This window comes from Labrus bergylta, chromosome 18 (genome assembly GCF_963930695.1).
Source record: "Labrus bergylta chromosome 18, fLabBer1.1, whole genome shotgun sequence".
Lineage (NCBI taxonomy): Eukaryota > Metazoa > Chordata > Actinopteri > Labriformes > Labridae > Labrus > Labrus bergylta.
In genome coordinates, this window is record NC_089212.1 from 14,098,468 (window position 1) to 14,115,390 (window position 16,923).

At 40.5% G+C, this 16,923-nt stretch overlaps 1 protein-coding gene across 2 annotated transcripts in view; it reads left to right on the forward strand.

Moving 5' to 3' along the window:
• Positions 1-16,923, forward strand: part of itpk1b (inositol-tetrakisphosphate 1-kinase b) — a 29,017-nt gene that overhangs the window by 8,452 nt on the left and 3,642 nt on the right. For both annotated transcript variants that reach the window (XM_065966183.1, XM_065966184.1), the window contains exons 4-8: positions 4,587-4,712; positions 8,960-9,077; positions 15,361-15,459; positions 15,718-15,758; positions 16,047-16,212. In XM_065966183.1, the coding sequence (XP_065822255.1) occupies positions 4,587-4,712; positions 8,960-9,077; positions 15,361-15,459; positions 15,718-15,758; positions 16,047-16,212 (550 nt within the window). The remainder of the gene's footprint in view (positions 1-4,586; positions 4,713-8,959; positions 9,078-15,360; positions 15,460-15,717; positions 15,759-16,046; positions 16,213-16,923) is intronic.

The window sequence follows — 16,923 nt, forward strand, 5'->3', positions numbered from 1 at the left end:
ATAATAGTATCTGTGCATCTCTAAATGACATTAGCTTTGCTGTTGGCATGCACGTCATTACAACCAAGCACAGTTGTGTTGTGAATAAAACGTCTTTGTCATTTTTACACTTCTATTCATTTCACAAATGTAAGCTAGCTGTAAAGAAGTGTGGAGGCTGTTGATGTTTTAGGAGGTCAGGGTGGAGATGATGAGTAAAGAGATATTCATCAGTTTCACTGAGATGAACTTGCAGTGTCGTCTTTATCTCATTATATATTTATACACTTCGGACCTATTAAATATGGCTCATGATACTTAAAGGGAATATTTCCCCATAGAAATGATTTAATCTACCTTTCAAGTCATTTTAGCCTCAAGTGTATTAAAGGTTAAAGTAAATGTATTTAGTATTCAACTAACAAAGCAAAATGGGAGTTGCTTTATTACCTTCCAGTGCACAATGGAATCAGCATTGAAGACTCCAGGGAGATTGAGGAGTAGACCATTAGCCTAATGAGCTTCCAGTTTGAGACTCCATATGTTGTTTCTTTTTTTTTTCTAGAGACTCATTTTCATGTTGATCTCTCCTCATGTTGAGTCTTGTCCTTCATGTAAGGTGTGGCCATAGTTTGTGTCAGACACATGTTTCTCTTACACTAGGTTGTCAAATGCTACACAGCATATGATATCAATCATTCATCACTTGGCTGTCTGCACTGAGCCTCTCTCCGGGCATGTCTGGCAACACAGCAAAAGCTCAGTAAGTTGAGGTCCAGTGGAGAGAAGCCTCACCATACACAGAGACGTATAACTATAAAAGTATGAAATAAACAATAGGTCTTCAAGTCTGTGTTCACCATTCTTGAATTTAAATATGTTGTGAAGTACAAATAGGAGTTGGTCCCTGCCGTTTGCTCAAAAATCTGTTTTTAGATTCCCCTGAGTAAAGCTGGGGCCCACTGTGGCGCTACATCAAAGCTGGAAATATATTGGCCCTAATCAGCCTCTCCCTCCAGGTTCCTTCATGTTTTGTATGCTGTCCATCATCACCATGGCTCGCTGCTAGTGCTCGGCCCCACAGGGACTCACAAAGACGTCAGTTGACATTTTTGCTTTTAGCGTTTTGCAGGACATCAGTGACTTTACTGCTGGGGTTTTTTTTGGAACGGCTCTAAAGCAGGGTCATGTCGACGCAAAGGGAGATGACAGTTTCATCCTCTGCGTTGCGTCTTCGCTGGTGGGTGTTGACCCCCACGATGAACACAGTTCTGTTTTTTTTTTTTTTTTTTTTTTTTTTTTTTTTTTTTTTGTGGAGGGGCAAGGCTGTGGTCGGGTACTCCGTGTTATTGTGTAAGCAAGAGATTAACGACAAGTTCTCTTCCTCTCGACCCTGTCAAACTGACATTTGCTAAACAGAAAACAAGAGCGACCGTCTTGGCTTCCTCTGACCTTCATTTTCATCACGCCACTATTGCTCGCAGAAGCAAGTGTCATAGACCCAGTTATAGTTAATCCACAGGTGACAACGCATTTTGTGAGTGTTGACTTGCAACATTGTGTAATTGAGGTCAGAGCAGCATGTTTATGTGACTATATATACTCATATTTCTATCACATGATTCCTGATGGACCAGCCGTAATGACTGACTCATCAGAAGTCATTCACTTTGTTTTTAGACCCGGCCTTCCTTTTCTAGATTATGTAATCAAACTGGCTGTATCTGACTGAATATTTGTTCACTATATCGTTACAAATAACCTTCTGAAAGAAGTCATTGTGATAAGGATATGGAAATATTGGATGTAACAGGATTGTCTTATGAGTGTGGTAAAAGATTTTGAGATGGGAGGAATTTGCCTTAACCAGACTATTTTGCATTTACAAAATTTTTATTAGTTTTCCTGATAATGTCTTGTATCTAAATATACATTGATATCATAAAGATGTAACCTGGCATTTAATTTGAAAGAGGTTTTTTTTATTTTAGCCACACTCAAAGCTAACTTTCAGTGAGCCACACTAACCCTCATCCAGTTAGCTTTGAATCTGCATCACAGCATATGGTTTATACATTTTTGCATCAGGAGTTTGAGTTTCTTTTGACTGAAGGGCGTGTTTCTACAGGCTGGAGGAATGGAGCGTGAAGGAGATAGAGATCTAACAGCATTTCTTTCTCTGCCCATCATGTCGCATAATGAGTTCTTTGGGGAATACAGCACTACTGGGTGTGTTGGTATTTCTTTGCATGTTGGCACATTGCTCAGACTGTATGCGTGGAAAAGCTCATATTCCACACCAGAAGATAACAACACATACTTGTGCTACGGGAAGGTCTTACCTTTTGACATTTTTTTTTCTTTGTCATGTGTAAAGAACATAAATCATCTGATATTTTTCAGATTACACTCTGTGCAGTTATTGACTTTACATGGCAAACCCAAGGTTACACTAATTAGTCACCTACCCATCATCACACCTGTCACACCTCTCACACAATCATTAACAATGTAATCTTACCTCTGACTGTGGCCAACCCTGAACTAACTGAAATATCTGACAGTTTTACAGTTCCTGCATTGATCCACACCTGTGTGGTGTGTTCTGTCCCAGTGTGCGTGCTGTCTGATCGACACAAAGGATAGTCGGCTCCTGCATAGTTCTGGCTTATTTGCACAGGTGTTGCTGAATGTCTTTTGTCTGTAATGATCAGGTGATTCCCATTAGCTTACAAATGAAATGTTGTGAAACAGCCTTCTCAGTAAAGTGGTGTTGGGTTGATTTTGGTTTCAGCTGTACCGTCTCTCAGAGTCTTATATTTGCATCATACACATTTAAGAGTCATGTGCTGTTAAATTATCTTTCATAGTGTCTAACACAACCACTCTTGTATTACTTTTTTTTTTTTTTTTTTTTTTTTTTTAATCATAGCCTAAGGTCAAGCTAAGAAGTTCTGGTGGTACGTTTATCTGAAAATATGCTTTGACTCCTCTGGTGTCTCTCTGTAATTATTATGCCTAGCCACACACTGAAGGCTGCTTTATCTCTGTCTCTGACTGTCTGTTCTCCTTTTACACAACCTTGCCTCACAACTTCACATAATGAAGGCCCTTCATTATGAAGCAACAAGAACAGTAAACAAACACATCTAACTCGTCTCTCTTTTTTGTCAGAGTAGAGGTTATTTGTGTCATTAGATACACGCATACTAAGAATTTGTTTTGTTAACCTAATTTATCCCCAAAAAATGGCTAAATGAATCGTTTCAACATAATTCAAATCATCTTAACCATCACACTGGGGTGCTTGACAATGAGCTTAGTATTAGAGGGTGGGTTCATTTAGTCAACTTTATAGATTCCCCCAGGTTAGCGATGTCTTGGACCAGAGCAGCTGATTCTGTGCCTTCAGTGATGATTTCCCTCTGTGCCAAACATTAATCATCCGAATCGAGCAATATTCCACACTGGAGCACCTGATAGATTGGGTGGAAAGTTTGGCTGCTTATAACAATGTGGCTATCACATCAACCACTTCTCTTTTTTTTTTAAGATTTATTTTTGGGCTTTTATTGCCTTTTTTATTATAGAGATAGGACAGTGGATAGGGTTTGCATTCAGAGATCAGGGAATGACATGCTGGAAAGGAGCCACGGGTCGGGTTGGAACCCCTACTTGGAGGACTATAGCGTCTGTGAAAGGGGGATTTGCGCACTAACCACTTGGCTTCCGGCCACCACGCATTAACCACTTCTAAATTAAATTAATTAGCCAAACCAGAGCGGATCACTCGGGTTTGGTGTTGTCACACAAACCAAGACAGAATCATGTATTTAATATCCTGTTATCAAACAGGTTGAACACAGCTCTGGATGGAGGACTGGCATATAAGAGTTAGTTTTCTAGCTGGATGTGTGTCTTAGTTTGAATAAAATCAACTTATTGTTGAAGTATAAAGAGAGTTCAGTAAATGATTTTTAATGCTACTGTTTAAGTTTAGCCATACACATTTCTATATTTATGATTCTAATTCAGTTACTAGTGACATTTCTGTTCATAACCTTTTGTGAATTGGGCTAGATTAGAATCTCTCTCATGTGTGTTTTTGTGTGGGCAAGCCCTGACCCACATAAGTGTTATCAAACCTGGAGACGTGCTTAGGATACTTGCTATGATCTACTTGGCTCTTGCACTCAGCGTTTTCGGCTGCTGTAAACTTCAAACAAATGCTACTGTGGTGTTTTCTCAGAGGCCGTCGAATAAGTTAAGCGAGACTAGACGTTCGGCCAGAAGGAGATAGTTTGTAGCTCATAGTAAAAGAGGTGACATCAGAATTGTAACCTTATGGTGTAATTCAAAACAAATAAACACACTCACTGCCCCAATTTTACCACTATAAATACATGATGATTAAGAGAAAGATTTTGTGCTCATTTTTAACGGATTGAAGAGTGATGAGACACTCTGGGCTGTTTTGAAAAAAAATAAAATTATCACATTTGGTGACTGATTTCTGAAGTCAATCATTTCTAAGTCTGATAAATAAATACCTGAGATAACCTGTCTGCAACATAACCTTTGACCCAAGTCTGTTCTCTTCTCCTCAGCTGGACCTCAGCCAGCCTCTGGAGGAGCAGGGACCCCTGGACGTCATCATCCACAAACTGACCGACCTCATCCTGGAGGCGGACCAGAATGATTCCCAAGCTGTGCTGCTGGTGCAAAGAGTACAGGTACGCTCCTTCCTCTTTGTCTGCCCTCCGGTATTGTTACGCAGAAAAGTAGAGCAAGTGCAAATGATCATTTTGAATTTTTGAAACACAATCCCCTAAACATTTTTAAGGTTACACGATTGATGTATACATTGGTATGTTTGAGAAATATCTTTCCTCAGTTGATTAACATTTATGACAGTGTTTAAGTACTAAAGTTTGTCTTGACCTTCATTCACAAATATGTTAAAAACATTATTTTTTTAATGATACAGTTTACTGTTTGGTTTTCCTCCTACAAGGCAGCTCCTGATGTTATAATAGCTTTTGCATATTTCAAACTGTTATTTAGGCCAATGTCATCTATGTGTTCAGACAGAATTGTTCAAATGATTTAATTACCCTGATGTCACGCATCTCATAAAATGAACCAATGATCAAACGGCCCAGCCGCCATCAGCACAGATGATATGAAACAGTTGCTAAGCTCTTCTGATCTAGTTTTGTAAGGGGGAAAAAAGGGAGAGAAGCTTGATTGTGTTGTCTGCAGCTCAACACAAACATTTACTGATGGCATGGTTTTCTGTTTTAATAAGGGAAATCCATCAGACGGGACTAAGGACTTTTTAAAAGTAGGTGAAAAAACATGAAAGACGTACACAGCTTTGTTTGAGCAAAGCAGTGACTTATTAACCCCAAATGCTGTCACAGAAAAAAAACATTCAAGAGTTTTTCTTGATCATAATCAATCAGTCTTTATTTGTATAGCTTGATTAATCAAGCAAAGCAATTGGCAACAATTAAGAAAGTTAGAGTGGCCTGCACAGTGGCAGAACCAGACACATGATGAAAAGCTGTCTGCTGATACTGTGCTGGGTTTGGAAAGTGAGATAGAAGGATGGAGACAAACAGAGCAACAACAATGAATAGGATAGATCTATAACTACAATGTCGGTAATAATGATACAATATGACGTGATACACTTTGTTATCCCCATGGGGAAATTTGTCTTGGACTCAAAGTGCTGCCAAGCATTCAGCTGCTTCCACTAGAATCAATAAGAAAACAAATAGAAAAGTCATCCACATGTTCACAGAAAGTCACATGCATACATGATGGTCAAAGTATGTGTAGTAGCAGCTTATGAGTCTGTTAGCAACCGTAATGACAGTGAACAGGGAGGAATGATTATGTTAACTAAAGAGGTTGAAGTTAAACAGCTCTAAGATTTACTTTAATATAAATCAAAATGATAATAGATGTAAGGCTGATAGTATTAGATGTAGTAGTTGGCCATCTGCACCAACGATCCAGAGGAACCTACTGTATGAGACGATAGCGCTCAGGGGCTCCCAGGACGGTATGGTCAGGACTTAAATGGTACATGAGGTTTACAGATAATCATCTCACATGAACAGCAGGTTTTAGCTGCTGTGTCACTGTGAACACGCTTCAATTTTTTTTTTTCAATTTTGTTGTTCTGGCAGGCCGTCAACCAAAGCTTCAAAGCTTTCTTCTCTTTCTGAATGACTTAGAGGAGCTGCACTCATGATCAACCTCGTACGTTTCTGTCGACATGTTCCCGACCGCTCGATCAGGAAGTCCATATGAAGTAACCTCCAGTTACGTTTTTAAAGAACGGCCTTGTTTTTTTTGTTTTTTTCAAACATTTCTTCTTTTTTCTTTTACATTTAAAAGACAAAACATTCATTACATTATTAAAATCATCAAGATAATTCATCATGATTATTATAATGCTGTCCTCCAAGTCTGCTGTGTACCTAACTACCTGAAGTCCCCAAACCAGCTGTGCAGGCTTCACTGAGTCGGGTGGAACAACGCACTCCGTAGAAAACAGTCATTCTCTTACAGCGTCGACTGTAGACTGAGGTTGGGCCAAGTTTTAGCTGCTCGATCAACAGCTCAGCTTTGTGGCTCAGACATGTTTGTACTTCTTGAGTTCTGGCTATTTACCTGAACACCACTGTCATCTGTGATTACATTTTTGCCTAGATTTAGTCACTGGCTTATTTCTATTATAACACAGCTGTGATCATAAATACTCCTTTGTTGTGGTGAAGGGGAAAAGTCTTCCTCTATAAATACCTCCCTCTTTAAAACAAAACGTCAGGCTGGGATGCTCCTTGGTGATTCAGTGGAGAGAGTCGTGTGCACAGACCTCTGACAAATATCATCAGCATAAACATGGGTACATTGGTTACCATGATATTGTTTATTATTGGTATTCGGGGACTAAATTAGTCGGCAGGTGTTTTTATCTTTCATTATCTCTTTTTTGATTACTTTTCATGGACTTCATGCTGTAGATTAAATTCCTAGTCTAGTGGTCTCCTTTTTTTTGATTAACGGCTAATCATCCTCCTGATGTGATGAAGCAAACCTGTGTCTTAGAAATGCTAAAAATCCTGCTCAACTTCAGGTTTCATGTTTGTGTCATTACAGAGAAGACCAATAACTTAGACCTGATCCTCTGCTTAAGATCCTCTGGTTCTCTTTATAGAATCAGATCTGTCTGGACATATGTACATGCTGGAAAAGTGCAGCCCTTACTCCCCCCCCTTCTTTAATACCTACACGTGCATGTGTCTCTTATGCTCTATCATGACTGGACATCGCTGATCTCCATTTATTCTCCATCTGTCTGCGTTTAAGTGCATTTATTTTTCTGAGATTTATAAGTTGGCAATGACAGCTTTTATCAGTTAAGTATTCCTTAAAAATCCTGGATGATTTGTTTGGATTAATATTTTTTGGCGGCAGCATGCTTTGACTTGCATAACCGCCTGACTGGCTTTGATCAGGGTTCCATGTTACATCCCAATAAATCCTACACAATGGCCCTCCGTGTCGAGGCGAAAGCATAGTTTACATGCTGCGTGCGTCAGCATGTGCGTGTATAATAATAGACAGACAGGCAGTAATCGGGCCTTTTTATTTCCAGGCAGCATGTTTGTGCTTGATGTCTAACTCTGCAGCGTGTGTTTAATATCATGCAAACATGTGTGACAGTGGCGCTGTGGTGTGTGCAGGCAGGCTGTTTGTTTTACGTGCGGGCCGAGCCAGCTCCACCTGAGAAATGGCTCTGAAGGAATGGTTGGCAGAGAAATCGGCAGAGCAGAGATGGGAATGTGGAAAGCACAGAGAGTGGCAGAGTGGAGGGGAGGTGTTGTGGGGACATCAGGAGTGGAGAGGAGTTATGTAAAACAGCAAACCTCACGCTGACCGAACAGCCGATCATGCAGAGATGGAGTGATGTAACCTACACAGTACACAGACCCGCTGGCATACATCTCATGCTCTCTCTAGCACACAGACACAGATCAACACAAGCGCACACTTATATTTAGAGTGAGGCCTGTTGACCCTTTAACTTACTGTGTGTATTTTTAGTTTACTTCTGCTATAGGTTTGTTTCACATTTCTAATCTGCATGGATGCATTAGTGTTATGGCAAAGTGTTGATTAAATGATTTTGGTGTGAAAATTAACATTAATGCCATCCAACGCCCACAAAAATGTCCAACCTAGAGTTCAATAGTTGATGGAAAATAATCTGCTTTTTGATGTTGAGCAGTTTCCATGATGACTTAAACAATAAAATGAACAGTCCTGTTCAAACCGTGTTTTTAGCATCTGTTTTTATTTACATTCTTATTCATTGAATATGGGGAGATGCTGCTGCATGCACCTTTTTGTAATTGGGGCAGTAATTAAAACATGGACAGATGTCTCAGGAAGGCCTGGAGGAAATGTCTTCAAACATGGCACAAATGTCCCCTTTACTCAAAGAATAGTACATTCGACTTTGGTGATTCAAGATCAGGGTCACAATGAGCCCACTTCGCTCCCAGTCTCATGAGTCTGATATCTTGGAAAAGTCTAGTGGTCATTTTATTACTTTTTTCCCATCAGTGGAAAAAAGAAAATCTCCTTTGAATACTTATCCTTCTGGCGATGGAGGGTGAGGGTCTTCTGAAAAATCAAATGCTCTGCAGAGAAACAGAGAGAGAGCGAGAGAGAGACTGGTATAAATGATTGTGATTCACCCTTTATTCCTAAATGTAGGCCTGATTATGCTCATGGATGTATTGAAGGTAATCTGTTCTGATGCATATATTCAATGTGTGTAAATATATCTTCTGTTCCCTCCTCCCTGGCCACAGATGGGTGGACATATTCACTTGAGTGTTAAACAGGAACATACATCCAAACACAATGATATTAAAAATGTCCCTCTGTGTTTCAGGACTACATCGACGCTCACCCTGAGACCATTGTCCTGGACCCCCTTCCAGCTATCCGGACTCTGCTGGACCGCTGCAAGTCCTACCAGCTCATCCACAGGATAGAAAGCTGTATGCAAGGTAAAATGTTTTGATGTGTGCCAGGTCACACTAGCATCTAAAGGAGAGAAGGAAAGGAGATGTTGCTAAAAAGGAAAAGAAAAGTGTTGCATTTGATAAAACTGGCATGTCTTCAGCCAATTTTATAGACTACTGCTCCCATTCAGTTGGTAATCTATGGTGCAGTGAGCCACTAAATCACCAAATGCTTCCCACCAATTATATAAGAGGACAAGCAAATTTCACTCAGTTGCAGCTTTGGGATAAAGGACATCTATTTGATACAGTCTCAAACAACAGGCCAGCAAAAAAATAGTACCTTCATGGATTACAATAAAATGTTGTTATCACTCAGCAGCTTTATTGATGTTGGATTTCTTCTAAAGCAGAGATGTTTGTTCACCTAATTACATATGTTTTAGTTTAAAAAAAAAAAAAAAAAAAAGAAACAGATCAAATAGTAGTACAAATTAGTACGATGTATTACAATTCATCAGTGCTGCAGCCTCCAAAGTGTCCAAAAAGTTTAGTCAATTTAAATTATGGCACGTTTTAAGTTTGATATAGGTGAAGTTTACTGCTGGACTCTTGTTTTTTGCTGCTTTTCTTTTTAGTTGTACCTGTACCCGTGTTTTGTTGTCATCTTTATGGCCCTATGACCAGGCTTTCATTCAGTGGATAGAGTCAGTACACAGCGTGTCATGGGTTCAAATTAAGTTATCGGTTCCTCTCTTTTTTTCCCCTCAATATTACATAAAGCAGAAGTTGTCTTAAATGATAAAGGAACTGTTATTTCTTGGACGCTGCCTTCTGCAGATTCTGTCTTTCCTCTTCACCTCCAGAGGGGACGAACACATAACATATGACAGCGCTGTCGTTTCTCACTTGAGTTATTTTACACCGTGCTTCCGAGCAGATGTTAAAATCTTGTCGGTTGAGCTCTATGCTGATATCATCATTTCTCTCCTCTCTCTTTATGCAACAGAATATCCATTTCCTTCTCTGTCTGAACAATATATCTACTCAGCTCTTCATTTTTCCTCGCTGAAAGATCAGGAACTTGCCTTCGAGTCTGTCCAGGAACACCTTCCTGTGTGGCTGATCCCATAAACTAATCAGCAGACGCTGTCTTTTGACTCGAGGCAGAGAAGAAACGCAATGATGGCAGGCAGGAACACATTCTCTACCCACACACACAGTAAACACACCTGTGACTCATCCGCGTTTCCACATTTCCTTTACCCCCGTACATGGCAAGGAACATAAACCTTTTAGGTATTACTTCAGAGTGACTCTACGAGGAGCTGCAGTCTGGTGTCAGAGCAGTGGATCAGAGGCGTTTCAGCATGTCGCCAGTGTCGTTAGTTTCCTGAAATAGAACCGCAAGAAGACGTCTTTTTATCCAAACAGACATGATGACTGTTGCGTAACCAAGTATAAGCTGCATCACTTACTGTCTTACTGTGTATTCGGTTTGGGGGGGGGGTTTGGCTCACTGGCTGCATTTAAAGGACGCTTTTTTTCCTTTCTCCACTCCATTAATGCAAGTGGGGCTCTTTGTGCACACGTAAGCCTGCATACCAAACCTCACTGACACTTGTGGTTGGTTGAGACACAAGAATGGAGTGTAAGACATTATAATCCTACACCACACTACTGTGATTGTAGAGGGGGAAAAAAAAGCATGTGACAAAGGATAAGTGCACTTATCGACTAAGAGAACTGGGTTAAGGTCGCAGTAAAACTAGACGGTAGTTGGAGAGTGTGGAAAAAGGCTACCTTGCTTTCTTAGGCACTGCTACTTCCTTCTCCTTATCAGCTGAGACCAAGGAGTCCTGGAGCAGCTGCCAAGGCAACCCAGTGCCTCTCTACTAAGAGGCCGTGGAGAGGCTGCCATGCTCCACAGTCTGCGTGACTCTGAATAGAAGTCAATGGGAGGAAGCACTTGAGATGCGCTTGTGCTTTTTCTGGGGGGGGAAAAAAAAAAAGGCAAATTTTATTTTATCACTCGAGTGGTGTCTTAATGGTAAATGTCCCCTCGTGTCAGAACATTGAGCTTCTCTGTTGGGAATTTGTTTAAATGGATTTTAACTTAAGTACAAGTAACAGCCTGTTCCAATGTTATGTTGGAGATGATTTAATGTTAAACTCTTTGGAATTTTGTCCCCACTCTGTTGTCTGACTTGTTTCCTTTGTGAGCTAGAGCAAAGGTAACTGTTTATGTTACTCAGCTGAATCTCCTTGTTCCTGTGTATGCTTCATTTTGATATGTTGGACTGTTTTTATAGACAGAAACCGTCGTCAAGTCGGCTCTCCTATTAAAATGAAAGCCCCTCTCGATGGTAAAAGCTTATTCCTCCCCAGCTCAGGATAACATTTCAGAATAAAGTGGGATCAAACTGAAACCTTCCTGGTTTATTCTGTTATTACGAAGACTGCTCCACAATTCTGCAAGATTCACTAAACCAGTGTCCCATTTATGCATGTCATCAAAATGTAATCATAGTCTAAGCATGAAAAAAAACCTTGAGACCCTTTTGGACCCAAACACTCATCCAAGTCCGTGTAGCCAAGTAAGCAGACATGATCACCCATCTTAAAGAGTCCCCTGTCTGTCATGTATGAAAGTTCTATGAAACAGCCATTAAATGATAAATAACTTATCCAGTCAGTATAGGACTCACCTCTTGTAAGGAAACAAAAACCTTTTTTAAAATAAGACTAGTAATTTGAGCACAAGAGTTCATTATTTAAAATAGTTTAAGTGGAGAGAGAGGTCAATTTAAATGATCAAAAATCCTGCTGCTCCCTCTCCTGAGAAGGGGACCGTGTTGTGAGCAGTTGAGGGAGAGGATGTTGGGGTTTCTAGGAAACAAGCTCTAAATAGCAACATGCGAGTTCAGCCTTCCACCTCAACAGAAGCGCTCTTCATGACGCTTAATGTAAGCAGGGGTCTCTGCTGTTTTCTTTATCTAATGTCTCAATAACATGGCAGGGGGGGACGGTCTGAATTGACTGCTTTATTACAGGCCTGTTGAGGAATTATATGTTGTCTGTTCGTTTGTAGATTTTTGCGTGCATAGATATGATGTAACAGAGAAGACAAATAAGGAAATGCAGCAAGTGTACGTTAAGATGAGACAAGAGGATGAACCAACAAACCCTGCGGAACTGGATAATGACTTTTTAAAGCAACTTATCGCAGAGTCCTGTAACCGTCGTCCAGGGCTCCGCTGGGTCTGCTGCAAGCACGCAGTGTTTAGACAGAGCCAAAGATTGATCCTCCCCACCCGTCCCTCCACCCCATTATCCCTAAAATGTCCACCAGAGCCAAGCATGCACACTATTACAAACTTGGCCACTCTCTCTTACCCACCATTCCCTACTCTCTATTATAAATCCTTATCTTGGAGCTTGACATGTTTTCTGCTGAACAAGGTTTAGTTCTGTTGATAGATTTTCTTTTTTTTTTTTTTTTTTTTTTTTGGGGATAAAATTTAGCGCCATCAGTCTTTGGGAACATGGTGATGTAATAGGGACATTTTCCCTTCAGCACTGTTTTCTGAAAGACATTATGTTGCTATTCCTGTCCTGGTAAAATAACAGCAGTATGACGAGCGTGTAGTTGCAGCCAGTGCAGAGATGACTGATGGGTAACCCTGCTGGCTTCCCGCTCCCTAAAGTGACTGGTTGCAGAGCCAACACTGGACCAGACCCAGCTGTGCAGGGAAAGGTTACAGGACTCAGAACAAGTATCTGCCTGTGAGAGAGAATAGGGCTATGCTGTGGTCGTCTGTCATGTAACGGCAGAGAGACTATAGCCTACGTACATAGGGCGCCATCTGCACCCCCAACATTTGAGGTCTGGACATACTTTTTTAATTGAAAATAAACTTGTTTATTTAGTAAACTGCATTTTGTACATCATGGTTAAAGCACATGTTCAGAGAACGCAGTGGAGAACCTGTTTAGCTAGTGGGCATGTCAGCAGTGTTATTCCAGGTGATTTGTTTAGGTTATATTGACCTAGCTCTGGTGATTATTGTCAGATTTTATAACACTGTATTTTCCATCTGTATTAGTTATTAGAGTTATTGATACACGATACCATTGCTGCAACAAATTCAGACAATTCGACATGTGAACAAACCACAGTTGAGCCAGATAATCTGAACTGAAGAACAGGTTGTACCTGAAATGTCAGTAATGAGTCCTAATTTAATAAACACTATTCTTGCATCAGAATAGCAAATGGGAGAGGTCAGAGGTAAAACCTGGATATGGGCGGTTAAACTCTGATCATGTTTATAACATATAGTTTGATGATATTCTTAAAATAAGACAGAGGTGCTCTTTGTACACAACAAATAAATACCTCTACCTTTTTTTTAAATGATCTGTACAGCTATATTTCAAAACTGTTAAGCTGACAAGTGACTTTTACAACAAAACTATTGTCAAAATTTGGATAACAAACTACAACTACATGTTTCTGCTCTTGTGCATTATTAGACAGTTCTGAAAGATAGACGAAACTATAACAATTATCTGGAAATATTAAAAATGTATGTTTCCATTCACCTGACCATTATGCAGCCGTATGACACAGGAACTCATGATCTTTAAACAGGACTGCTGTATTTGCAGCCTTATCTCCTCAGTCACCAGCAGGTGTGGCTGATTTTTAACTTGGACCAGTAATTCAACTTAAGGTCACTTAAGAACTTTGTGTTTTAAGTTTTCGGCTTTTAAAGTCTCTTTTCTCTTCGTGCATCAGCTTTCATTGTGGCGTTGTGATGTGTGTCTCTGCACTTTGTGGCTGCTGTGCTGGCTGTAGATGAGTGTGGGGCCCCGATATACAGCCCGAGTTCAACACTCAGCACTAGAGTAAATGTAGGCAAATGAGATTCCCCTGACCTCAGCAATAGCTAGTGCTGAGAGCACTGCCGCGGCTCCGGCCTGCAGCACACAAAGGCCGGCATGTTCCTATTGTGTTTTTGTCATTAGCAATTTGCCAGCTCTTGGTTTGGGCCTCTCGCTGATTTCCTGTGGCGATATCTCCATCCAGCTGCCTTATCGGCCAAACATACCTACTGGAGAGGGGAAATTACAGGAGGCAGAACGTTAATATAGATGCTTTCTGAGCCCTGATATGGAGAAGTACGATGGAGCTGCAGGATGTTTGTTATTTTCTGTCTTATCAGAACTCACCAACCTGTTGCTACAGGATGTGTGGTTAACAAACATGATGTGATGTAAAAACAGGGTGGGTGTGGGTGAGAAACAGGCTGGATCTTTACATTATATATAAGGTCAGCACAGGTTTTATTGTTTAATTGCACCTGTATTGTGTGCTGGTGACCGACTTCAATCTGTCAGTCAGGTGATGTATCTGATGACTCTGTAAGGTCCTCAGTGTATTTCCACTCTTCTCTAGTTCCTCACAAGATTGTGGGTCTTCCTGTATTTCAGAATTTTCCTGTGTGTGAGGAGGAGCAGAAGGGCCTGGCAGCTTTCAGCTTTATTTATTTGGACAGGAGTCATTTGTTCCCCCCAGCCTCAGAAGACCTCTGTTGTGTTTTTTAAATATTTGTAACAGATTTAGAGGACAAACACATGTATAAAAACAGTAAAAAAATAAGGTGTGTGTTTATGCATTTATGACGCACTCATCTACTCCTCGTGTCGAACAAGTCTTTAGTATCTTTGCTCAAACTCCAACAGGCTGTGCTGTCCTTCATTTTCTCCCTCAGTGGGCTATGGATGATAACAGTAGCATCGCTGCGAGTGCTGCTATTTCTGGAGGGGGAAAAAAAAAAAGTCTCCATAATGCTTCAGCTATTGCGGGCAGTTGACAGTGTGCAGGATCATTAATCACACAGGAACATAAAGCTGTTCACCAGGAAGCAGAGGCTGAAATATGAACCTGTCTGTGATGTTACAGGATTGAATGTTTTCAAAACGTAGACGATAACTACAAAGAACTGATTCATATACATGGGGTTCAATTTCTTATAGTTTAGCAAATTGTCACTCTTTTTTTTTTTTGTGTAATTTAGAAATGACATTTTTTGGCTTTTAGTAAGTTGGTCAATTAAAATAAAAAAATAGATCGACCATGTCTCATGTTTTTAGGAAAGATTTTGAGTCTATGTACAAGAAAGTAAATTTGAAAATGATCTAAATTTTTTTTATAATTAAGATAATCATTTGTTTTGAAATAGTCTCCACTTTTATTTTTTTTTGGAATCCTTTCTCTAAAGGCCTTCCCTTAATTCCATCCATGTCTTCCTCCTTTGATCAGATGAGAGGATTTGCTCTCCTCCCTTCATGGTCCTGAACACAGACTGCAGCCCTGATGTGCTGGAGCAGATCAGGAGGCAAGGACTCACATTCCCCTTCAGTAAGTTTTTTTTTTTTTTTTTTTTTTTTTTTAATTCAGATACAGAGAATTTACCTTTTACTTTGTAATGCATTAGTTTGACCAAATACTGTAATGTTTAACACCATTTGTTCTTTTAAAAAAGTGTTGTGTATATTCACATTTCTGTGTTCACTGTCAGAGTCAGACAGAGCCTTTGGGTAAAATGTCTGCTTGTTGGTATTGTTCAAAGTTCTCCTGACCTTGCTAAGTTCTCCCCACCTTTTATTTCTTCCTCAGTTTGCAAAACACGAGTGGCTCATGGAACCAACTCCCACGAGGTGAGAGGTCACTCACACCCTCCACAGTTTGTTTTGTGCAAACATTAACACTTGTACCGCCCCAAGATAGTCATTAATCTCAAGTCCAACTACATTTCTTTTTAAAATCCAATAAAGTGCAGTACCTTTGTGTGTCAGCAGAAATCAATACCACTTGTCAGCCTGGCCAAATATTCCTCATTCCTCCACACTCACTGCTTTGAATAACTTCCTTGGACTTGGTCTGACAGTGCGTTCTTTTTTAAAAGTTTAAAAAGTCAGTCTTTTCCTGTGTAAATCTGTCCACAGATGGCCATTATCTTCAGCGAAGAGGACCTGAAGGACGTAAAGCCTCCCTGTGTGATCCAGAGCTTCATCAACCACAACGCAGTACTCTACAAGGTGTTTGTGGTGGGAGACTCGTACACCGTGGTGGAAAGACCCTCACTGAAGAACTTCCCTGCTGGACCTGCTGGTGAGGAATTGGATGGGCAGACACAAGCCAGACTGTACGAGTTGCAAGGCTTTTCTAAATTCCTCCATAAAGTGCTCATAAAAAAGGCTTTATAGTCTCTGCGATTGGACCTTTTAAGGGATGCAGTATAGTAGGTACAGGCTGGAAAATAAAGAAGAGGATTGGCATCCCTCTCCATAAAATTGTCAAAAACATTACCCATAGTGCAACTTTGAATGCAGGGTTGTCCCCTTACGCAAACGACTGCAGTATTTGCATGAGGTACAGTTTAGGGCCATCATGCAAACTGACGTCAAACTATTGGTGTAGCTGTCTGCTTTGTGTAACACGGCATTCCAGGATGAAAGCAACCATTCTCTCTGCAGAGTGCTGCAGCTGCATAGCATTCAGATCAGTGTACTCAGGAGGTATGCATTGTGTAATCAATAAGTGGGGATGCACAGTAGGGTGAAAGATTGAGTTGTGAGGACTAAGAGAGGTAGGGTTCATGTTTGTGCAGAACTTCAAAGATGAGTGTAAGAGAATGTGTTTCCCATCCAGCCTTCCTTCCCAGCTGATGCAGAGTTTAGACTGCTCATCCAGTCTGGGAATGAACGAGGACATCTGCCCAACACTTCACTTTTAACAACCCTCTGCAACCCTCTGGGGAATATCTTTTGGACTGTGTTGGAAATCTTTTTCCCTCCACTCCTATCCCCTCTTCCTTCCCTC